General features: G+C 48.6%; 1 protein-coding gene across 1 annotated transcript in view; it reads right to left on the bottom strand.

The window, feature by feature from the left end:
- The window catches only part of CTHRC1 (collagen triple helix repeat containing 1), a 146,051-nt gene that overhangs the window by 14,116 nt on the left and 107,253 nt on the right, over positions 1-24,682 (bottom strand). The window contains exon 3 of the mRNA XM_085605124.1: positions 17,508-17,724. Coding sequence (XP_085461250.1) covers positions 17,508-17,724 — 217 coding nt within the window. The remainder of the gene's footprint in view (positions 1-17,507; positions 17,725-24,682) is intronic.

The following is a 24,682-nucleotide window of genomic DNA, read 5'->3' on the forward strand; positions in this document are numbered from 1 at the left end:
CACACTCCTAGATGTGTAGGACAACCTGGACATTTGCACAGATGAAAGGTAGCAAATAATAGGCTGAACAGTACCAGTTAGAGGATTGAGATTTTGGGTCTTACAGTAGGTAGCAAAATGTTTCCATTTAACTGCATCGCCTGCTCTAGTAGTAGGTGTTCTAGCTTCCTTCACGATTTCCATACATTCTTTTGGAAGTTGCAAATATCCACACTATAATTCCTAAAGTGACCAATCATTTGACTGTGGGATTTGGGATTAGGACGGAGCAATTTTTCTTGATGCTGCCCGAGCAAATCTGTATGTAAAGGAAGTCTCTCATGTGGATGTATGAACCTTTCCAAAAGTAGTGAGGACGAGGTTGGAAGAACAAGAATAGGTGTCGATGGTGCTTGTCCCAGACCGGTTTATCCATAGTGAGTAACCCAGAGCCTGGGGTGTAGGTCCCTGGAGGCAGCGTTTGCACGGTTGACGTTTGCTTGAGAGGAGTTTCCCAATGCAGGAAGTGCTGAAATTGATCTTCCATTTGTGTCTGCTCATATCAGCAAAGCCGTTGACCACCCCTGGCAATGCTTCACCGGCAAGTGTTATTGCTGCTCTAGCAACGAACGCCAAGTTGTGTGGATCATGATGGAGATCCCGTTGTCTGATGTGATTAAGACCAGTTTGGCCTTGAATGCGGTCTGCGTTGCCTGCAATCCCAACATACTGATGTGGTGCGAGCATTCTTAGTGGGATCATTGTTCCTGCGTTATAAAGCCCAGCTTGTGTGCTGCGAGGAGTGCATCTGTTGTTACAGGCACCGCAGCGGGTCAATGAATGATCTGCCCATGAGGTGTAACCTGTTCCACCACTACTCTGTGCTGTACTCTGGGCTCCACCAGCTCTAGGTCTACCTGTCCACAGTCACTTGTCGCAGTGTCTGGCTAATCACTGCAGTGGGTGCCTAGGCCATCAAGCAATGGGGACTAATGTAATGCATGAGGCATCATCCCTAATGGTCTGAAATGACCATTGCCATAAAAGGATCTGTGCGGATACGACCCTTGGTTTAACTGTTGCAGTGTTTCCACTGGAAAAGATACTGAGCGTGATAGGACTATCACAGGCTGCTTGTTCCACCCTTTATTTCTCCATTGAATGGTAATGCAAGTGAATGCTGTTGAAATTTTGGGTGAAAGCATGTGATGCACTGCCATGCATAGCACTAGTATTAACCTGTTGTAAGGCCATATCCATGGCTATTAAAGTGCCGCAAATGCCAACACTGGAGATTTTGCCCTCCTGTACAATCTACTGGGCGGGCATATGCGGGGGTTCTGGCACATGCTGCCATATGCCTTCCATCTCATTCTACTAGCATCTAGCATTCCTTTCCAACTGTGTGGTAGAGCTGCTGACTTGAGGAACCAGGTTTGAATCACGGCTTCAGCTCAACATCCTGGGATTCTGGGCAAACCACTTTATCTCCATGTGCCAAAAGAAATAACAAGCATTTGCAATGCAATAGGTCTCGCATTTGCAAAGCTTACAGCTATTGGATTTGTCAACAGAAAACTTGGTGCAGTGCTGAAATATAAAGTGCAGCGACCGTGTTGTAAAGATGAAAGCAGGCACAGTGCTGAAGCATAAAGCACGGCGCAAGTGCACATAAAAGTTATTCGCATGGTGGCCTGTGAAGCGGACGTCATTGTAATAAAAAAAAAAGCAATACACACAGCAACAGGAGGTGGGGAGGGCACCGCACGGGGAGATTAGGTAGCGACAACAGGGGCACCGAAGACACACTAGGCTTGTAGTGCATGGAAGGGCAGCAGAAAAAAAAAAAAGAGTTCTGCCAAACAACAGATAAGCCCTGAAAATGTAGGGAAACCGTACTTGGCCAGTGCTCTTCAGCCTTCAACAGAAGTGACGTATTGGCTGCGGAAACCAGTTAGGAGCCAGGAAAGAAGAGCAACGGAGGAGTTAACTAATGGCAAACATCAAGCGAGATTACATTCCATATACTGATTTCAGCAGGTCTTCCAGACAGCGCATGCGTGCTCCTAGGCTCAACCTAAAAATGTGTGATGTAAACTGGTTCTATTGTAAAGTGCTTCAATGCCCCTGGGCTAGTTTTGCACTATAAAAAAAACTGCACAACAAAATTTGTGCATGCATAGCTTCACTGACTGCGACCCACTTGCCTGTAGCATTGAGCGTATTGCTTTCTTTAGGGTCAAGTCATTCATCCCTTGAATGAAAGAACAACTGCATGTGTGTGACTCTCCAAGGATTCTGGATGGGCATGGCCCATGATGCATTGGTAAGGGATCCTTAAAATTCTCTGTATAGCTTTTCAATATAGTTTTAGCAGTGATCATTTTTGATTCGTCCTCTCAGTTTTTTAGAGTGTTTTGAAGTGGAAATCATCCTCTTCCTCCTCAATTTGCATGTGACTGTCGAGCTGCTCCAAAGAAAAATATGCTGATGTTTCATCAGGCAGAGGATCCTTTAGAGCAGGGGTCTCCAACCGTTTCTGTGATAAGAAACTCATGCTCAATTGAAAGCACCCCGAGCTACTATTATTGATGTTCTACCAGTGACTTTGTCAAACAAGATTACATTTTTGCCACCAGATGCACGATTGCCAGCAGTGATCACCTCAGTGCATCAAGCAGGGTTGCTAGCAATAATGTAAAAAAGCCTTTACAATTTGGAATGTGCCCACGTGGGTAATACATGACAGCCATAGCTGAAATGCCCGGGTCACCAAGGTGATATTAGCAATATTGCATGATTTTTTGACACAAATATGATATCAACTATATTTTGGAAATCTGTTTTTTCTCTTAACATCAGCTTTTTGAGTTCTGAAAATGCACACATTATCTTTTTTTTTTTAAACAATTTTTATTAACAGTAAGTTTGCACCTTTACTTATAGAGAGTTCATGTTCACGACACAGGTTGTATTCATCTCTGTCAACATTAACATAGGTGATAGCACTTTGTAACGGCCATACGTCATCTGTACATACAACACAGGTAACCTCCTGCAAGCATTCCCATACGTGGACCCCATCCCCTCTAGTAGTGAAGTGTACCTTCTGCATTATTCGCTGAGGTCGGACTCTGATCCCGACAACGGGGGTTCGCATATATGACCCCTGAATGTGTTCCATTTTCCCCATATCCTCTGCCATCGCCGGGGTGCAACCCCTATTACCACATACCACCTTCTCCGCTACCATGGCGCCATCTAAGTCACGACACCACCATGCGTGCGAGGGGATTGCTTGCGCCCCCCAGTGTCGTGCAATATTCCTCTTTGCCAATACTAGTCCTATGGTCACCCAGGTTTGTTCAGCGTGGTTTAGGTCTGTATCATCCCATATATTCAATAAACACATCCGAGGCTCAGGGGGAACCTCACGACCGGTTACTCGGGAGACCGTTGCCATAACCTCCCTCCAATATTCGGCAATGGCAGGGCAGTCCCAAATCGTATGAAAAAAGGTACCCTGGAGGCCGCATCCCCGCAGGCAAAGCGGATCAACCGCTCTCCCCATTTTATGTAGCGTGGATCTAGTGTAGTATATCTTGTGCAGTATTTTAAGCTGCACCAATTTTAGTTTGGACGAAACCGCCACCTCCCGCGGGGACGCAGTCACCTCTTGCCATTCGTGCTCATCCATGTCCCCTATGTCTACCTCCCATTTCCGTTTAAGAAGTTCTGTGGGGTCTTTTTGATGGTTCACTAACTTACGATATGTCAATGATATAGCTTTCTTGGTCAGATAGTCTGTGAGTAAACGATCCTCGAGTGGGGAGGACTCAGGCGGGGTGGTCCCTCGAGGTATGGCATTCCTCAAGGCATGTTGAATTTGCAGAAATTTGAAACTTTCCGCCCGTTGCAGCTGATATTCTATCTGCAGTTGCTCAAACGGGACCATCTCACCCCACTTCCAGAGGTCACCGACCCTGGAGATGCCTATCAGGTCCCACCCCGCAAATTCCTTACTTAAATGCATCATGCCTATCGCGGGAGAGACCCATAGCGGTGTCTGTCGAGCGATCACCCCCTCCCAACCAAGCCTGCGCTGCGCCGTGTGCCATATGTGTAGGATGTGTTTTGTGGGGCCCGTTAGGGTATTTTTTAGGGATTTATCGTACAAGGCACGAAGTACTCCTGTCACCCCCATCTTATGCCTATCCATGCGCAGGGCCGGATCATCCTGCGGCGCATGCAGCCACTGATTGATTACCGTGAGCTGGGAGGCCCAGTAATACAAGCGTATGTTGGGTAGGGCAATTCCCCCATCGTACCAACTCCTCATCAGTTTGCAGAGAGCTATGCGGTGGGGCCCGCCCTCCCACAGCAGACTGCCCACCTCCGCCTCCACCAATTTAAAGTAGGAGTCTGGGATCAGCATGGGCGTGTTTTGTAGCACATATAGGAAGCGCGGGAGGGCCATCATCTTGAACAGGGCTGCTCTTCCCAGCAAAGTCAGCGGAAGAGAATGCCAGTGTTTGACATCGCTCCGGAGTTTTCGGAGGGGTGTAAGTAGGTTGCGTTCAAAGAATAGGGCTGGGTCAGGCGTGATGTTAATCGGAAACCATTCACCGCCACTGATAGTGTTACTCCTCTAGGGAGTTGTGGTATGGGTCCATGTAGGACGTAAAGTACTGACTTTGCCCAATTGATCAAATAACCGGATAATCTACCGTACGATTCACAGATGTCCAGCAGGCTACTGATAGACCATTTTGGCCGCGTCAGGTATACCAAGATATCATCTGCATAGCTCTCAGTCCACTTCAGTCCTGTGATGACTGGATCCTGCCTAATCCATGCCGCCAAGGGCTCCAGCACTAGGGCAAACAGCAGTGGGGAGAGAGGACACCCCTGCCTAGTTCCTCGCCCCCGCGGAAAGTCCTCTGATAGCCGTCCGTTCACTGCCACCTGTGCCAGAGGCGCGCTATATAACAAACGCACCCAAGCACAAAATTTGGGCCCAAAACGCGCAAGCACTGCAAAGAGGAAGGGCCATTCCACGCGGTCAAACGCCATACTGGCATCCAGCGATATGATAACCGCATCCTCCTGAATGCAGGGCCCTCCGGCCAGTATGCCATGCAACCGTCTAATATTCATCGCTGTGTTGCGTCCCGGCATAAAGCCGGATTGGTCAGGGTGTATGAGCGTCTGCAAATGAGGCTGTAGACAGATCGCTAACACCTTCGCTAGAATTATTGCTTCTACGTTAAGGAGTGAGATAGGTCTGTAGGAGGTGCAGTCATGAGGAGGTTTCCCGGGTTTTAATATCGCCACCAGTGTCGCGACTCTCTGGTCACGGGGGAGTATGCCCTCTTTTAAGCTGGCTTCATACATTTTCAGCAGGTGGGGAACTACCGTGTCTGTCTCTCTCTTGTATAACTCTATCGGAATCCCATTCGGCCCCAAGGCTTTCCCGGACTGGAGGCCCTGAACGGCTAGGGCGATCTCTTCTGCGGAGAGGTCAGCCTCTAATGCATCCGCATCCTCCTCAGTCAATCGCGGAAGACGTATGTCCCGAAGGGTTGCTAGGTTGTCGTCAGCGGAGGCCGTTACCACGGGGGTGTACACTTTTTCGTAGTGGGTTGCAAAGGCCCTCACTATTTTGTCAGGATTCGTCACAACCTCACCCGTGGCCAGCCGTATCTGCGCTACCCATCTGCTGGCGCTCTCTTTTTTATCTAGCCACGCTAGTAGTTTGCCCGCCTTGTCTCCCACTTCATATATTGTATGTTGCGTTTTCGTAAGACGCAACCGGGCTGCCTCCCATAAGTGGTCTCTGTATGTTTGTTTAGCGAGGTTCAGTGCCTGGACGCTCGTGTCGGTGGGCTCTCGGGCGTGCTCCCTTTCTGCCTCGGTCACCGCCTCCTCAAGCTCTAACACCTGTTGCGCCGAGTTACGTTTGTGGGCTGTAATGGCCGCGATGGCCTGTCCACGCAGCACTGCCTTGTAGGCCTCCCAGAGGATAATGGGTGAGGCAACCGACTGCGTGTTGTCTTGGAAGTAATGTTTCGTGGTTTTATGTAGGGTCTTGCGTACGTTAGGAATTTTTAGATAGCCGGGGTGTATCGGAAAAGTGCGTCTCCGCCCTAGCAGGCCCGAGGAGCATGACAGCAACACCGGGGAGTGATCAGATATACCCCAGGGGAGGTGTTTGACCTCCTGTAGTTTCTCAATGCACGCCAGGGAAGTAAGGAGGTAGTCGATACGTGAAAGACTGTTCTGCGCGCTGGAGTGATGTGTGTATTGACGCTCCGTGGGGTGGTGTATGCGCCAGGTGTCCTGCAATCCCATTGCGTCTATGAAGTCACGCAAGGGCGATGAAGCTGCGCTCCGCTCCCTCTGGGGGTGCCTGTCCCACTCATCGTCTACTGTGGTATTGAAGTCGCCTCCTAGTATCAGTTCTCCAGGGGGTAGGCCTAGCAGAAAACTCCCCAGAGCCGGGAAAGCAAGCGAGTGCAATGCCGGAGGGATGTATACTGTGACAAAATTAAAGCTGCGCCCCTGCCACTGCCCGGCCATCGCAGCAAAGCGTCCCTGGGCATCTGCCCACTTCCCTTTCACCACCAGGGGGCAACTTTTTCGGATGAGGATCCCAGCGCCCCTGGAGCCAGCGGTAAACTCTGTATGTGCTATCATTGTAAAACCCCATCTATCGAGTGCCTTAACGGCCGTTCCCACTAAGTGGGTCTCCTGTAGGAGAACCACTGACGGAGTATGCCTCTTAAGGTATTGTAGTACTAACCCCCGTTTGATTTTATTGCCCAGGCCATTCACATTCCACGACAGCACTGTCAATGGGCCACCCGGGGTCTGGCAATCAGCCCGTTGCAGAACCGCAGTTGTCATCAGAATGGTTGCTAATCATGTGTGAGTCGACCCGTGTCAGGATCAAATCCTGTAGTGTATCTACCCTGTTTGTTATAGTCTTAGTTGATGAACGTGTCTTGCGTATGTAAGTTCCCATGACCCCCTGAAGGTGACTGACGAACCAAAAAACTAAAAAAGAAAACATAAAAGTCCAACAACTCCGTAATGAAAACCCTCGCCCCCCAACTACCCCCCTCCCTGCTTCCCTGCCAGACGGATCCCGAACTACCCGCCACCCCAACATAGCAGAGTGCTTTAATCCCATCAACAGTACTTGCGTGTAGAGGGAAGGAAGTCCGAGAGCCGGCACCGCTCCCCCAGCCTCCACACTGTCTCGTAACCATTCAAACTGTGCACCATCCGATTCCCTTTGTTACTCGTAGGCACTGGAAGCATCTCTCGTAAGGAAGGAGCCCCATAATGAACAGTCCCCGTGCCACTCATTTTGCCCCTTTTGCGGTGGGTGCATCTCCTCCTCCTCATGTCGCCGGTCGCATGGCAGGCGCCAACATTTCAGTCATCCGAGTCTGGACCCGTGGGGCCCGGCTCCGTCCCCTCCTGCCGACACGGCTGGGAATTCCCGTTCAATTCTGTGTCTTGTCGCTGCCGCCTCCTCGATCTGTCGGTACCACCCACAGGCTGCCAGCCCTCGAGCCAGTCGTGGGCCTCCTCTGGCGTTTCAAAGAACCATGACTTGCCCTGCGCCACCACTCTCAATTTAGCCGGAAACAGCATCGAGTATGAAAGTTCCTTGCGGCGAAGTTCTTTTTTTACCTCTATAAAACTTCTGCGCCGCTTGGCCACCGCCGCTGTATAGTCCGGGAAAAAGGAGATCAGGGAATTTTGAATGCGCAAGGGCAGCGCCACCCACGCTGCCTGCAGTATAGCGTTGAGGTACCTAAAATTAAAGATATGGGCCACGATTGGCCTAGGGGGCGCTCTGGGCTGGGGCCTACCTCCCGGCACTCTGTGCACCCGCTCCACCGAGAAGAGGGTGGACAGTCCGCGGGGCTGAAGCTTGGATTGTATGAGCTCTTCAACATAGAGGTCCATGGCGGGGCCCCCTTCGTTCTCGGGAACCCCGGTAATTCGGACGTTGTTCCGTCGGGAGCGCCCCTCCTGATCGTCCAATTTTGACGCCATGAGCCTGTTATCCGCCTCCAAACGACCGACCCTCTGAAGCAGTGAGGCAGTGTCTGCAGTGAGGGATTTTGTCACCTTTTCCACTTCTTTCACCCTGTCGGTCATTTTTGAAAAATCCGCTCGCAGGGGGGAAACATCTGTGGAGATCGACCCCACCGTGGTCTGCACGTTAGTAAGGGCCGCCATGATATCCTCCAAGGTCACCTTGGGTGCTGCTCCGGAGTCTAAGGCCTCCCCCGACAGCTCTCCGCGTTCCGGCGGGCCCCTCGAGTCTTTGGCGAACGTGTATTTGTCGAGTTTTGCCTGCGCGGTCATCCGTTGGCCCTTACCCCCCATCGCCTCCCAGTCCGCCCAGTCCAGACAGGTAATCTCCGCCGCCTGACCTGACGCCAAGCGCGGCCTGTCGGTTTTCCTTGTCGGACGGGCAACAGCCGGGCGAAGGGGTCTGACGACACCGCCGTCTCTCACCCGCAGCGACAGGCAGGGTATAGTGGTCTCCCAGCACCACCGCGAGCGGGGTCGCGGGCGGTGCAGCGTATAGATGGCCTGCCTGCCCACTCGTTCCACGGGGCCCACGCAGGCCAACGGCCGTCGGTTCTGGGCCTCCTGAGCCTCCTCCAATCCAGCGAGGCTGCCAGTAAGACCCCTCCGGGCCCAATAGCGCCGACCGCCCTCGAGGGCCCCCCAGAGCCAATCCACAAGGGGCGTCTAGATCGGGCAACCGGCGCGGCACAGTCCCGAGGGGCCACAGCGTTATCGAGGCTGCAGGTGTGCGCCCCCCCCTCCAGAGCCCGCCGCGCGGGAGCCTCTCCTGCCGTGCACACTCCCGGGGGAACTCACTGTGTGGCCCGGTCCCAGCACGCGTCTGCCCACGAGGTCAGCAAGCGCCGGAATCGACGCAGGACTCCTCCGCCGCACCCCAGCCTTCCTCACCGATCAGGTGCGAGCAGCCGATGCCTCGACGTTGGGCCGCGCACCCGCCTTCTTCTCTCCACTCCCGCTGTCACTCACAGGGATCCAGGGGGTTCGCGTCGCACCCCCGCTGCGGGGCTGCACCACCAACGGCCAGGTCGGATTACAAATTGAGGTCCCGGCTGCAGGCTCGCACCTAGGCCGCCACCTTTCCCTCGGCGCCAGCAGCGTTTCCCGGCACAGGGCGGCCTCCGGGTCGGATCATTCGGTGCCTCTCACCCTCCGGTATGGCTACACGTCAGTGGGGCCGGATAAATGCACAGATGGTAGCTCGGATCATCGGGGGAACTTACACCGCTCCCGGAGCTTCGCTAGTTTGCGGCCATTGCTGGTACCGCCAGGCCACGCCCCCCCAATGCACACATTTTCATCTCAAATGCATGCTTTTCAGTTTTAGTATTCATACATCAAACAAACAAAAACTTCTAATTTAGTAGGCTGGGCTGCACAGAGGAGAGCTACTTCCAGGGAGCTAGAGAAGCCTGCTTTAGAGCTATGGGCTGCAGTGGCTTTTCATCCTAGAAGTAAAACCTATAATAATTCTAGGCATACTCCTGAAGTTCTTCACTGCCTGTATCTTGGAAGGGAGGTTAACAGATACAAAGATAAACCATCATCTGTGGTGTAAACATGTGGTAATGGGAAGCTGATCATGCGACAGTAGCAGTCTTGTTATCGCTTGAGATATAGCCTCCTCAAAGGTAAGCTGTCCTATCTTTTTTAATTTAATGGATAGCTGGGAAATGTGTGTAGGTTATGTCACTATGTGCCCAGTACATCCTGCAGTGGTGACTGAGGTGAATCCAAGTCCTGTTGTTTGTACACTGGTTTTGGAGTCGCAGGTTTAATAGGCATGAAGGTTTTGCTCAGCACCAAAGTATGCATTTACAATTGGCTTGATCGGCATCAACTCAGAGTGCAGAGTTTGAGACCTTTTTTAATGAAAGTTCCCAAGAAGAGGCATAGCCATTTCCTTGTGCAGATTTGAGACTTCTGTTGCGTCAATCCCTGGCGGAATGATCATTGATGTGTTGTGCAGATGTATCGTGGTGTCTGGGCCACCTTGTGTCAAGTGATGTAATCAAAGATGTGGTCTTAGTCTACGGGGTAGGCTGCGGTGCGGTCCCTGGCGAATACAGCTCTCTAGAGTTGGAGTCACCTGAAATACATGGTTCGAGGCATGTGGGCTGCTGAATTCATATCTGTGCATAGATCGCCGCCTAGTGTTGGGTCCGGATGATTGCACATTGTTGTCCTGGAAGAGTCTTCAAAGTATTACGAGATAGGTGGCTCCTCCCCTGGACTACAGTGCGCATGGGCATCCTCTCCATCCTTAGATTGTTTTTTTTCCGCCATTGGGTTCGGATGTAACTATCTTAGCTCAACTTAGGAATACTTAGTTTTAGGCCAAAAGGCCTTTAGTTTTCGTCGGTACAGTTACCGTTCGGTGTCGACTACTAGCTTTAGTGCTCCACACCCTTTTCCAACTTTCGGACCGGTTTGGTCCAAACTTCGCAGCTCGATCGACGATGGAATCGAGGACTCCATTCAAGAGGTGTCCGCTATGCCACGCGAAGTACCCTCATATCGACGTCCACCCAGTATGAAATAAATGTCTCTCGCCGGATCACGACGAATCGAAATGCATGGCCTGTGCACGGTTCCGATCTAAGAAGACTCTGCGAAATCGATGAGCAGCGAGGCTCGAAGCGCAGCAAGCAGCGCCTGCTCCCACCAACATATTCAGCAACGAGGACGCCGAGAGCGTGGAAGAGGTAGTCTCTAGCCCCGCTTCAGAACACGATTCCCGATCGGACGACGAAGATGAGGTGATCTTTCGACGCGAAGAAACCGTCGATGAGGTAGGAGACTTCGACGAGGCATACGGGGCCGAAGAAGACAGCTCTCCTGAAGAGCTAGGCCAATCCGTCGAAACGGAGGCCGAAACTGTACATCGTCATCAGGCTCCGGTCGAGGGATCGCCTTCGGGCCTTACCCAAGATCAAATACATGGTTCCTCGGCCCCACCTTCCGGTCCGGCCTCGAACACTCTGCAAGAGCCACCATTACCGAAGACGACCGGGTTATTAGACCCAAAACCATCCATCGCTTCAGTCCCTTCAAAAACGAAAGTGAAACTGGTGGTGGTCGGATCGACGGCGTCGAAACCATCCACTGCCCCGACGCCGAAAAAAGTAGTCGGCTCCGACCGAGTGCAAAGAGACTTCGGCGCCGAGCTCACCGCAGCGGATGCGGTCAACACACGGAAAAAGCACGCCCTCGGGCACCACAAAGCACCGAGACCTTCGGCGCCGACATCGAAGGCCGTAACCTCCGCAGTCAAAATGGCCGCCCCGGCTACGTCAACGCCTAGAGCACCGATGCCGACTAAGTCCTCGACTACGTCGACTGTCGATACATCCCTTCAGACCAGTGACCCCCTTCCAACAAAAAAGTCGGGGCTGGCCTCGACGTCTACTACCAAGGTGCCCATCAAACCACCATCTGCGTTCGCTGTGCAGCAGGTCTCTGCATCTTTACAACGCATCCGTGACCGGTCAACCCTCCATTCTATCTCGGGTCCCGACACACCTCCCCTTGTAGAGTGCACTCGGAGCCCACCAACATCACGTTTGGGCTGCCACCGCCATCGGCACCGAAACTATTTCAAATTCGGACACGTGTCCTCCACACACAGTCCACCACCTCTGGCCTTACAGAACAAGACTCTTCGGGGCCACAATTTATCGACGCCGACACTGGCAGGTTAATGCTCCACAAGCGCAAAATAACGCCAGTCAGGGAAGAGGAGCCATACAAAATTCCTCTTAAACGCAAGTTGCCAGCGGAGCAGGCACCAGTGCTACAAGAACACTTCCATGCAGATCCGCAGTCCTTTTCTCCTACCCCTTCCGAATCGGACACAATACAGGACTATGGAGGGGAGGATACCATCTACCCTGGGGACGTAGATCCTGATGAACAACTACAAGACCCGGATCAGGCGTGGGATGATCCCACAGACCAAAGTGTCGCGCCACATACTCAAGATGCGCAACTCTATAACGTAAAAACGTCTCCTACGGAGGACACGGCTGCATTTAATGCCCTCATCGAACGGGCTGCTGCTCATCATGGGGTGGAGCTCCATTCTGACGCCATTGAGGAAGACTTCCTGCTTGACACTTTCGCATCCTCAGAAAGAACTGTCAAAACTCTGCCCATGTTAAAGGGGGTTCTAAAACCTGCCAAAGACATTTTCAAGGACACCACAAGAGCCCGAGTGTTAAATCCCAGGATTGAAAAGAAATACAAACCTGCACCCGGTGACCCTAAATACATTAGGGGCCAGTTGCCATTAGACTCCATGGTGGTTGCCAATGCTCGCAAGAGAGCCCACTCACAAACGACTGGTGCTGCTCCTCCCCCAGACAAAGAGTCAAAAGTACTATAAACATCGGGCAAACGCATTGCAGCGCAAGCAGCGAACATCCTGCGCATTGCTAATACACAGGCACTCCTGGCACGTTATGACAGGTCACATTACGACGCGCTGGAGTCACTGCTCCAACATCTACCAGATGAGTATAAAGAGTCAGCGGAACTCCTCATTAGAGAAGGACAACTCCTCACTAATGCATCCATAAAATGCGCCCTTGACGCAGCTGACACAGCGGCTAGAGCAATAAACACAAGCGTCATGCTGCGACGCCATGCCTGGTTACGTATCTCAGGCTTCAAACCCGAGATCCAAAACAATATTCTGAACTTACCAGTTAACACAGAATTCTTATTTGGCCCAGACGTTGACACTACCCTAGAAAAAATAAAGAAAGACACGGACACTGCAAAATCAATGGGGGCTCTGCAAACGCAGCAATTTCGTAGTGGCTCCTTTCGTCGCACCGGAAATAGGGGAACAACAAGGGGTCAGGGGTCACAACAGCAGTATGCTAAAAGTGGCGCACAAAGCACCTATGACAAAAACAACAGGGGTGGATATCGTGGATCCAGCACCAAGGGCAGGGGACATGGCTATGGCAACACCAGGTCCTCTCCAAAGAACAAACAGTGACGCCCTCTCCTTACCCCCGACCACATTACACCTGTCGGGGGACGACTCCAGCTGTTCCTGTCCGCGTGGAAGAACATCACCACGGACAGGTGGGTCAGGGACATCATCCAGCACGGGTACTGTCTAGAACTAACTTCCACTCCACCCAACATACCACCAAAGCACCGTCCTATGTCAGCCGAACACTTAGGTTTACTCCAGCAGGAAGTACTTGCTATGCTCGCAAAAGGGGCAATAGAAGTAGTGCCCATCGACCAGCAGGGCGCAGGGGTGTACTCTCTGTACTTCTTAATCCCCAAAAAGGACGGCTCGCTCAGACCTATTCTAGACCTGCGACCCCTAAACCTATATATTCTGTCGGAGTATTTCCATATGCTCACCCTCCAGCAGGTTCTCCCACTACTCAGTCAGGGGGATTTCCTCGCTACGCTAGACCTGAAGGATGCATACTTCCACATACCCATACACCCTTCACACAGGAAATACCTCAGATTCACTATTCAAGGGAATCACTATCAGTTCAAAGTTCTCCACTTCGGAGTAACAACAGCACCCAGGGTCTTTACCAAGTGCCTGGCAACAGTGGCCGCGCATCTGCGAAGACAACACATTCACGTCTTCCCTTATCTGGACGACTGGCTAGTTCAGGCCAAGTCAGCACAACAATGTTCCACCCACATGTCCCACACCATTCACCTTCTTCACGATCTGGGATTCTCACTAAATTACCCAAAATCAAATCTCCAACCTGCGCACGTACAACAGTACTTAGGCGCAACAATCAACACTCTGGCTGCCACAGCTCAGCCCACTTTAGTGAGAATCAACAGCATGCAAGTGCTGATCTCAAAATTCAAACCTCAACACTCCCTTCCGGCGCGAGTCTTCATGCAGTTGATAGGCATGATGGCCTCCTGCATTTTCATAGTCCCACACGCGAGACTACATATGCGCCCGCTTCAGGAGTGCTTAGCACATCAATGGAATCAGGCTCACGGGCAACTAAAAGACCTAGTGTTGGTGAGCGGTCGGGCATACAACTCTCTGCATTGGTGGAATCCACAAAACCTTTGCAAGGGCCGACCGTTCCAAGAGCCTGTTCCACAAATCATACTGACAGCGGACGCGTCTCTCCAGGGATGGGGAGCTCATGTACTCAATTACACAGTGCAGGGACTAAGGACAACACAACAAAAGAAGATGCACATCAACCTTCTGGAACTGATGGCAATCTTCCTAGTCATGAAGGCATTCAAAATACACTTGTGCAACAAAGTCGTGTTGATCCGGACGGACAACATGACTGCCATGTACTACATACAGAAGCAGGGAGGAACACACTCTCCACAGTTGTCTCACCTGGCTCAGAGCATGTGGAAGTGGGCCATTCAGAGGAACATATTCCTCATGGCAGAACACCTCCCGGGAAATGACAACCAGATGGCGGATCTGCTCAGCAGACACAGCCACCAGATGCACGAGTGGGAGCTACACCCATCAGTTCTCCAACCGTACTTCCAGCGGTGGGGTCATCCAGAGATAGACCTATTCGCCACAAAAGAAAACGCAAAATGCCAAAGCTTCGCCGCCAGGTTCCCACACCCACAGTCGCAGGGCAATGCGATATGGATGAACTGGTCCGGCAGATTTGCGTACGCTTTTCCCCCAGCACCATTAATACAGCTGGTGGCGCGCAAACTAAGGCAACACTCACTAACCCTGATCCTAGTTGCTCCAACGTGGGCACACCAGCCGTGGTACACCACCTTTCTGGAACTTTCCGTGGTGCCCCATCAACGACTGCGGATAAAACCAGCATTTTTAACGCAGAACCATGGCGAAATTCAACACCCAGATCCCCAGCAACTGAACCTGGCGATCTGGCTCCTGAGGTCTTAGAATTTGGCTACCTAAACTTACCACCTGACTGTATGACCATCATCAAAGAAGCCAGGAGAACCACTACTAGAGCCTGCTATGCGGCCAAATGGAAAAGGTTTGTCATTTACTGCAACAACAATGACATTAACCCACTGGACGCATCTATTCAAAACATCATATGCTACCTCTTACACCTATACCACTGTAATCTGGCATACAACTCAATACGCATCCATTTGAGCGCGATAGCAGCCTATCTCCAAAACAGGCAGCACCTCTCCTTATTCAAGGTACCTGCCATCAAAGCTTTCTTGGAGGGACTCAAACGAGTAATTCCCCCAAGACACCCACCAGCACCAGTGTGGAACCTCAACTTGGTCCTCACCAGACTGATGGGTCCGCCCTTTGAACCTCTCCATTCATGTGAGATTCAATTCCTCACCTGGAAAGTGGCTTTCCTGGTGGCCATCACTTCCTTAAGGAGAGTTAGTGAACTCCAGGCACTAACCATTCAGGAGCCATTCATTCAGGTCCACGCAAACAGGGTTGTCCTACGCACCAACCCCAAGTTCATGCCCAAAGTCATATCACAGTTCCACATTAATCAAACTATCGAACTGCCCGTTTTCTTCCAAAATCCGCAAAATGTTGCGGAAAGAATGCTCCATACACTAGATGTAAAGCGGGCTCTCATGTACTATATTGACAGGACAAAGGATTTTAGAAAAACTAAACAACTCTTCGTTGCCTTTTCACCACAGCACAAAGGCAACGCCATTTCCAAAGCAGGAATAGCCAGATGGATCGTTAAATGCATTCAGATTTGCTATCACAAAGCTAAACGCACATTAACGGTACCCCCACGAGCCCACTCAACACGAAAGTTAGGGGCATCCATGGCTTTCCTAGGAAACATCCCTTTACACGAAATCTGTAGAGCAGCCACATGGTCCACAATACATTCATTTACCAAACACTACTGCGTAGATGTACACTCAAGACAGAAAGCAGCTGTAGGACAGGCTGTTCTCAAAACTCTTTTTCAGACTGCTGCAGCTGGCACAGGTAGCCGCCGCTAGGGGAGGTACTGCTATATATTCTATGCACAGATATGAATTCAGCAGCCCACATGCCTCGAACTGATTATGCTACTTACCAGTATGCATCTGTTCTTGGCATGTAGGGCTGCTGACATTCATATCGCCCACCCTCCTCCCCGGCGCCTGTCGCGGCTGCAGCACTCAGTATTTTCTGTATAGCATGGTCATCACTTACTGTATCTACTCCATCACTGCCACAATGGCGAAAAACAATCTGAGGATGGAGAGGATGCCCATGCGCACTGTAGTCCAGGGGAGGAGCCACCTATCTCGTAATACTTCGAAGACTCTTCCAGGACAACAATGTGCAATCATCCGGACCCAACACTAGGCGGCGATCTATGCACAGATATGAATGTCAGCAGCCCTACATGCCAAGAACAGATGCATACTGGTAAGTAGCATAATCATTATTCCCTGCTGAACTTCAGGGATCATTTTCATCTGACTCAAAGCATTCATCAGCACCCTTGCTGGGGGTGGACTTTCTGCTGAATCTGGACATAATTTGCCCACTTTCTCTCCTAATGGTATTCTTGGATCAAAAGGCCTGGCAAATTTGTGTCTTGGTCCCGCACCACTCAAAGGTTACAGACCTGGTGTTGGTTTGACCATGGAAATTTACTGTTACAGTTCCCACGCCTACACCCCCACCCCTCCCACACACAAAGGTTATCCTCATAAAATATGGCTGGAGGCTCTACAGCTCAATCCCATCTCATCCAGTGTTGGTCAGTGTGCTCAATGCCACTAGTAAACTCCTTGGTCACCCGAGTCCTCCGGTGACCAGATTCTCTTCAGTGTGCTATCCTGTTAATGGAGCACTAAATAACATGTCTGAACCCTCTATCTATCAATCTATGAAGCACTTATAGAGCGCAAAGCTGCCCATAGCCATCCCAGCGCTGATAGTGCAGCACAGAAGCACCAAGAGATGTGAATAGTACCACTATTAAAGGGAGATGTTCTGGAATAGCCATGTTTTGAGCATTTTCAGGAAGGGAAGTAGCTGATTTACAGAAGAGGGAGAGAGAGGGTGTCTCACAGCCGTGCTGCGTTGTATGAAAAGGAGCGCCCTCCGAATTTTACCCTTCGAACCTGAGGGCAGAAAAAAACAATCCATGGTGGAGTCTATGTCATGGTGCATTGTGGATTTCTAGGGAGTTACCACAAGTCACCTCTGAACCAAAAACACTTCTTTGAAGAAAAACAAGTGAAAAAGGTATAGTGCAATAGTCAAGTAATATTCTGAACTGAACACAAGATTTATGGAGTGTAGACAGCATGTGATTTACAGCAGCACATGCAAACATATCTGCGAAAGTGTAATGAATGTGGTACGCACATTTATCTTAATTTTTTGCATGTCACTTAATTGTGTTCGTCAGTACATACATTACTATGGTGTTGTATATCCATGTGAACTGTACCTGAAGACGTGCGATGAATATTAATAGTAGAATTGAACTCCAGGCTGCCTTGATCTAAGTAGATAATGGCTTCTATTGGAAGCGGTCCACTGCATTCTGCACCATTGAAGGTGAAATACCAACGCTGGCAGCATGCTGTTTTGCATTTCAGTCGCAGGGATCCACTGAAGACCACTCGTAAAGCACTGTGGGAGCGCATCTTCGTGAACGTACACTCCTAAAATGAAATATAAAACAATCATTAAAATCAATGACTATGTCCTATTGTAGTTTTGACATTCATATTCAGAAAGCCAACCGACAAGCCATTCGTTCCTGCAAAAAAATGTGTTGTACTAAAATAGGAATCCCCCATAGATTATGTATATGTGCAGCCATATGGAACCTTAGCATGCATTCTTTTATACATACCAGAGTGGTTGTTTACAAGTTATATTTGAAATTCTCACAAACACTGGGTGATTGCCTTGTTAATGTACATACCATACCTACAATGCCACGAGGCACCTAAAAACATCAATAGTGCACACGTCATGCATAGTCAGACAATGCTATGTGTATGTTTACCTCAATTGCTGGCTTACCCACACCAACAGTGTTTCCAATGAATAAAGTATTTTCACGTAATTATATTTACCAAACCTGTTTGTGAGGTATGCTCTACCGTAAATCCTGTTATACCCAAGATATTCTCTGATATAAATCCTTTTCTACCAAAGGGTTACAGAATACCTGTTCAGCCAACATATTGTGACTTCATATCCCAATGATACTACCATGTGATATCTTATTTCAAAGACCATGCAAGATCCGTCCAAGATGTTCCTCTTCTACTTGTATTGCTGGCTCTAGAGGGTCAGAAAAAATGGACCTTCTTGGATTATACACATAAGGCATTGGTTCCTGATAATTCCTAACTGTATACTATGTATAAGGCTTTGCGTTCGGTGTGACAAATTTTGAAATCACGGAGGAAGAAAAAGGGAAAGGAGAGTAGTTAAAAAAGGAAAAAGAGAGAGGAGTTGGCCTAACGGCTAACGGCTAGGGCGGTCGACCTCTAATCTGGGAAACCGGGTTCAAGTCTCAGCAATGACGCTGAACATCCTGTGATTCTGGGCAAATCACTTAATCTCCCCGTGCTTCACAAAAATGAATTTGTGTCCTCATGTAACGCAACTGGTGTTATGTAAAGCGCTCTGATACCCGATACCGGGTCAAGTTCGCTCTATATAAAACTCTGTAAGAAAATAAAATAAATAAGTGCTATGGTGAAGCTCCCTTTACCAAGGGGAGTTCTCAAATCAAGCTCCAAGTCCAGGAGGGTTCCTTTGCCTCCTGCTGCTAGTCTTGTAGCTGGTCTATTGTTCTAGCCCACAACTTCCTTCCTAATGCTCAACTTGGTTTTCACCATTGCCATGAAACAAAGTGTTCACTAACATGTTACATGATCTCAATATCCGGTTTTCCTCATCTTACTTAACTTGTTAACAGCATTTGGCACGGTTCATCAAATCCACCATTCCTCCATTGGGGCTTAAGATAAGGCTCTGGACAGCATTTCATTTTTCCCTGAACCAGGTCTAGATCAACTCCACACCACATTTCACATCTTCAACAAGGTTAAACCTAGTGAGTGGGGCCTTGGTGAAGCAATTGATAAGATATGACAACCCAGAGAATTGACACGGACTAGCAAGGACAGCAAATGTCAAAATGTCAAATTGATATAATACCTGGAAAATATTGATATGTCTGACAAACAGATGTGTATTGGTTATGCAGGTGTAGATAGAACTCGGGGTGAAGGGGGTGGGAGAATCTCCTCACCTGTACTGTTGAATTATGAAAACTTTTAAAATATGTTAAAAAAAAAGCCGAAGACTAAGCAGTTTGTATTTACTTGTAACTTGTTCAATATTTATCTCTGCCAGCTGATTTATCTGATTGGACCATTTGGGTGGAAAATGTTACATTTCTGGGTCTTCCGTACCATTCCATAAACCATGGGTCCTAGTGGACAGGCATTATTTGATTGTTGTGTGCACGAACCACACTGGCCTGAAATTAAAAGCACAATCTTATCACACCTCTGAATGCTGGGACGTTGCCTCAATGCAATCCATGGTGATATACATTGAAAGCACCTAAAGCTGAACACCTGCATGGCTGAAGTATTGTCTTCTGAATTTTCTCCTCATGTGTTAATGTTCTCTTGTTTGCCTTCTGACCTTGGCCACAGCCAACTCCCTCTACCTCAGTAAAAGGCCTTGGAGTCACGTAGATGCTGACCGGCTTGTTAAGACTTTCTTAAATAGTCAAAGACTGCTTATTTGTATTTTTGACTTAGTTGTTTTTTCTTCACCGGTTTTAAGCCAACATTGCCCTAATGCTCTAACACCTGGACTATGCAAATTGGCTCAGTCTTGTCCTCCTAACTACTTCCTGTGAAAACTCCAAAGGTACCAGAACTGAGTGTTGAGACTGCTATTCCATCAACACTCCAATCCATCATAGTCTCCTCTGGTTTCTGATTGCCAAGAAAGTTTCCTTTAAGGCCATATGCCTTACCCATCCTACAAAAAGACTTTGGAACTCACTTGTTCACCAGAAGCCTTGCTATAAGGTTCAGCTCTGATAGAAACCCCAACCTTTAGCAGATCACATCAGGTGTCTCAACTTTTTTCCTGTCCACACAGCAAGACTCTAACTCTTTTTTTTTTTTTTAAATAAATGAAGGGGCCATAACCCCTACTTACATGCCCCAAGGGTGCAATTCTAGTATTGCATTTCACTAATGTGCCACCTTTGCACGTTCCAGAGAAGATGCACAATGACTCCCCTATTCCTACCACATTCCCAGCATTAAGAATGTGCTCTCAATTTGGCTGGATAGAGTCTCGCTGGTGTCTGATGTCAGCGATGTAAGGTCTTAAAGTAACTATATTTCAACCCTGCCTCTCTCACGACCCAGTCATGGTCCTCTAACAACAACCCCCAGTCTTCGAAGTTCGTTGGGAGGCGAGTTTCGCACCATAATCGCAACACACTATGATCAATAAAGAGAGTAGGACCCTGATATAGTACCCTCAAATTCTTTCCATGTGCATATGTACTTCTGAATGGGAGACGGCATTAATACACAGTGTCTTCCCACATGTCTCTCTATAGGCCCCCATCAGTTGTATGAACCTCAAAAATTGCAAGGACGAGAGATTATATTCATGTTACAGATCCAAAAAGGGCTTGAACCTCCACCTTTAATCAAGTTAGCCACACTGTGCCTTTTACAACCTATACATACAATCCAACTGACCACTTCCAGTCCAATTCGGATAGCCACATTTTACCATAAGGACGCTGTTGCATGCAGATTTTCCGCGGGCATGGGCTCGTTGGCATCCACATTAATAAGTGATATTGGCCTGTAGTTGGCACACTCCGATGAATCTCTATCTGGTTTGGAGTTTAAAACATTCGGGTGTTTTTGAAATCTGGGGTAAGTCTGACAGTGTTGAGTGCTTCTCAGTAAATTGTACATAGTAAAAAAGATAGTAAAAAAGGGCAGTCAAGGATTTGTTAATCTTATAAAATTCTACTGGGTAACCATCTTCCCCTGGTTCTTTCCCATTTTTGGTGACATCTATCGTGTGCATTGCCTCTCCCTCTGTGATGTCACATGGGTGTGTCAAGATTTCCGCTTTATTATTTCAAATAGCAGAAATAGTTATACTCGCTGCCATCTGCTTCATTTGGGTGGCTAATAAGCGCCCAGTCTTCTCCCCTCTCTCATAGTATTTCAATCGTGAATAAAATTATGCTTTTTCAGCCTGCGTTGTGTACTCTCCTTTCAAGTCGTATTTGGCCTAAGTCAACTCCCTAAGAGTATCCGACATGGGGAGGCATGGGTACATGGAGGTGAAATGTTCAGTTTTAGCTTCTAAGGAATACCTCTCACGTGTCACCTGTTTTTTGGCCACTGCAGATGTTCTCATCAACTATCTTCATATACCAGCCTTCCCCGCCCCACCACAGTATAGATGGGGTCTGAGCAGAGCCTGTGTTCACCCCTTCCCTACATGTCTCAGGACATTCGTTGTTGTGAGGAAATAATATAGCCAAGTATGTGTTCCGTGTTCCCAGGAAGGGAAGGTGTAATCTCGCTCTCTCGGATGCAGCAGCCTCCAAGGGTCTTCCAGGGCAAAGTTCAAGAGTAGTTCTCGTAGATACCACCGCCTTTGTCATGTTGGGATATGATATACCAGACTTATTGATTATAGGGTCAATGACAACATTCATATCTCTCTCAATCATGACCTTGGCCTTACCAAAGAATGAAACCTATGAGGAAATGCACAGAGCCAACAATGAGGAAAAGTCCTTCACTTGCAGTGTTATAAATATGTATCTACTGTCCTAGTCCGACCATGTGTGATGCAGTCGGTACAGCAATTTCTTATGAAGGACTACTGCAACCCCTCTTGTCTTCTGGCTAAGTGGCATGGCCTATGGTGTAACTGACTGCTTAGTAGGACATAGGTAAAACAGCCAACCCACCCAGTCTCTGCTCAGTTTATCACACTCTAGCTTAGTCAAGTGGCTCTCTTTTATCATAGCTATTTGCAGGTTCTGGTGGCCAATGAAGCATTGTTTTCCTCTTCACATAATGTTTCAGGCCATTTGCATTTAGAGACAGCAGCGTAAGTGGTTTGTGCCACCTTACATCTCGGTCTTGTTCCCTAAGAGCAACGTTTCTAGTGTGTACTGTACATGGAGGGTAACCAAGAGTAAGGTTAGTGAAAGATATGAGAGGGTATCGCTGGTTGTGTATCGTTGAGGACTGGCTGCTATACCTAGCTGTAGATATTTGAAGCTAATGCTGGGAGAATGGCGTTGCCTAGACCAATGAGCTATCTCAAGTAGAGGGTTTTGATATCTGCACAGTAGTATACATCTGTCAGGTCCTGCAGAGGTATGAAACAACCTCCACTCCAGGAAGGGATTCTCCGTTCTGAACGGAATGTGATGCGTGGGCAAGCGGATACCAGCAGTGGCATCAAGCACTGCACTGGGTAACAGGTATAGTAGCAAATCCCCAACTAAACAACAATAACTCTGGGGTCAGTAATGACAGCCACACCATCAATGACATGGTCCTAGTCCACCAAATGGTCTCTACAACTGATCAATCAACAGTGAATCTAGTATGAATAGTGTTGTAGCATTCAGGATCTTCCACAACATATTCATCGGGAAGTCATGGGCTTACACCCTTCCCCCACCCCTATAAAGAGAGGATATTTCAAAGTTGAAAGTATCACCCCATGAAATCCCATACATTACCATCAGAGCGACTTCCCCAGTCGCTGTTGCGGTGCCATCGGATCAAGTGTGGGAGAGAAGGCATCAACATATCCCCTGAGTCCTCAGTTTCACCCACTGTGTGGTGTGGTTAGGTGCAGCAGGTATTTAAATCATGGAAAATTTTCAAGTTTCACGGTGGAAGACCATGGAATCGGAGTCAACCCCGCCCCCTTTCTCAATATGAAGATAAGCATTATTCACAACAGCATGTAGAATGATCTGTTCTTTGCTGTTCCTGGGGACTTTAATGCATACAGGAGGGAGATGGCCCAGAAATACAGAGCCCATCCCCCTCAAAAAGAGAACTAGTCTATTTCCAGACAAAAGCATATGTTACGGTTTTATGGGCAAACAATGTCTCTGCCAGTTTTAGCTTCCTGGTGTCCCAGTTTGGGATCCTATCCCCATCTCTGTGTAATGTCTTCAAGGTGTCTGCATTTTTTTTTGGAGCGCTCCCAACCAAAGGGTTTCTTGCCATTGCCATGACAAGCTTGAGGTGTCTCTAATGACACAGTGTCCATTCAGGTGTCATCCTTCCTATCCAATTTATCCAGTTGTCTCGCCAAATCCTCTGGTTCATCATACTGAAGCGCTCAGCTGTCCATGGTATTCAGCATTTTCGCCAGTTTCAGTAACCCATATTTTACATCTCTTTTCCTCAGTCTGGGTCTGAGCACCAGGACCCGCTTCCTCTATGAATTAGTTTCAAGCAAAATTCTGGTAGGAAGAGTCCCTGGTTATTCTCGACATGTATAAGCCCTATGTTATTTAGCCATAGCAAGAATTTGTCTTTTTTGTTGATGCCGTAGGCAAAGTCAAGAATTTGCCTCAAACTCATGTTAGTGGGTTTATGACGATCTCACCCTGTGCGCTCTCTGGACTTCTGAAGGAGGAGCAAAAGTATCATTCAGGAGGGTGGGCATCAGGGTGCTGAGAAAGTTTATCATGTTGTCCTGTTCCACATTCCCAGGAATCCCAGATATACTCACATTATTCTTTCAGCTCCTGTCCTCCAGGTCTATGGTTTTTCGCTAGAGCTCCCAAAGCTCAGGGTCCCAGTCAGGTTGATTGTCCCATCTGGATTACACCTCCATTACTCTTTGTTAAAGTATGGTCAACTTGGAATGGAAAGTGCTGATGTCTATTCAGAGGGATTGCACTTCATTGGAAGGGGTTGTTACTGCATCACTGATTGCGCCCATTGAGAGTTTAATATCTGCCATTTCTTTTAGCAGCAGGCCAGAGCTGTATCTAATACCATCACCATGTCAGATATGGCATCCCCTGGGCTTTAGCCTTCCATTTACTTGCCACTGCCTCCAAAGGAGTTAACTGCCTGGCGTGTTTTGGTCTCAACATATGACATGGAGGACTCCCCGATGCATCAATAGCGTCCCTCATATCCAAGGTACAAGTCTTTATACTACCCCCTCAGAGGTCACCTCGAGCTATGACAAAGACCCTTAGACTTATTTAATCTTTCATTGAACCTGGAATTAGTTAACCCCATTCTTAAACAGCCAATGGCAGATCCTAAAGAACTAGGAAATGTTAGACCTATTTCCCTACTTCCTTTTCCGGGGAAGTTATGGAAACATTGGCGAATACATAATTGATGGCATTCTCAGAAAGCCGCCATCTGATCGATCCTTCCCAGTAAGGTTTCCGTACATTGTATAGCATAAAGACAACAGTGGTAGAGGTCTTAGAAAATATAAGACTTTGCAATGGACATGCATCAATGCTGGTTTTAGTTGATCTATCAGCAGCTTTCGACAGCATCTCCCACGCAGTCTTTATTAAAAGACTGGAAG

Source organism: Triturus cristatus, chromosome 5_1 (genome assembly GCF_964204655.1).
Source record: "Triturus cristatus chromosome 5_1, aTriCri1.1, whole genome shotgun sequence".
NCBI lineage: Eukaryota > Metazoa > Chordata > Amphibia > Caudata > Salamandridae > Triturus > Triturus cristatus.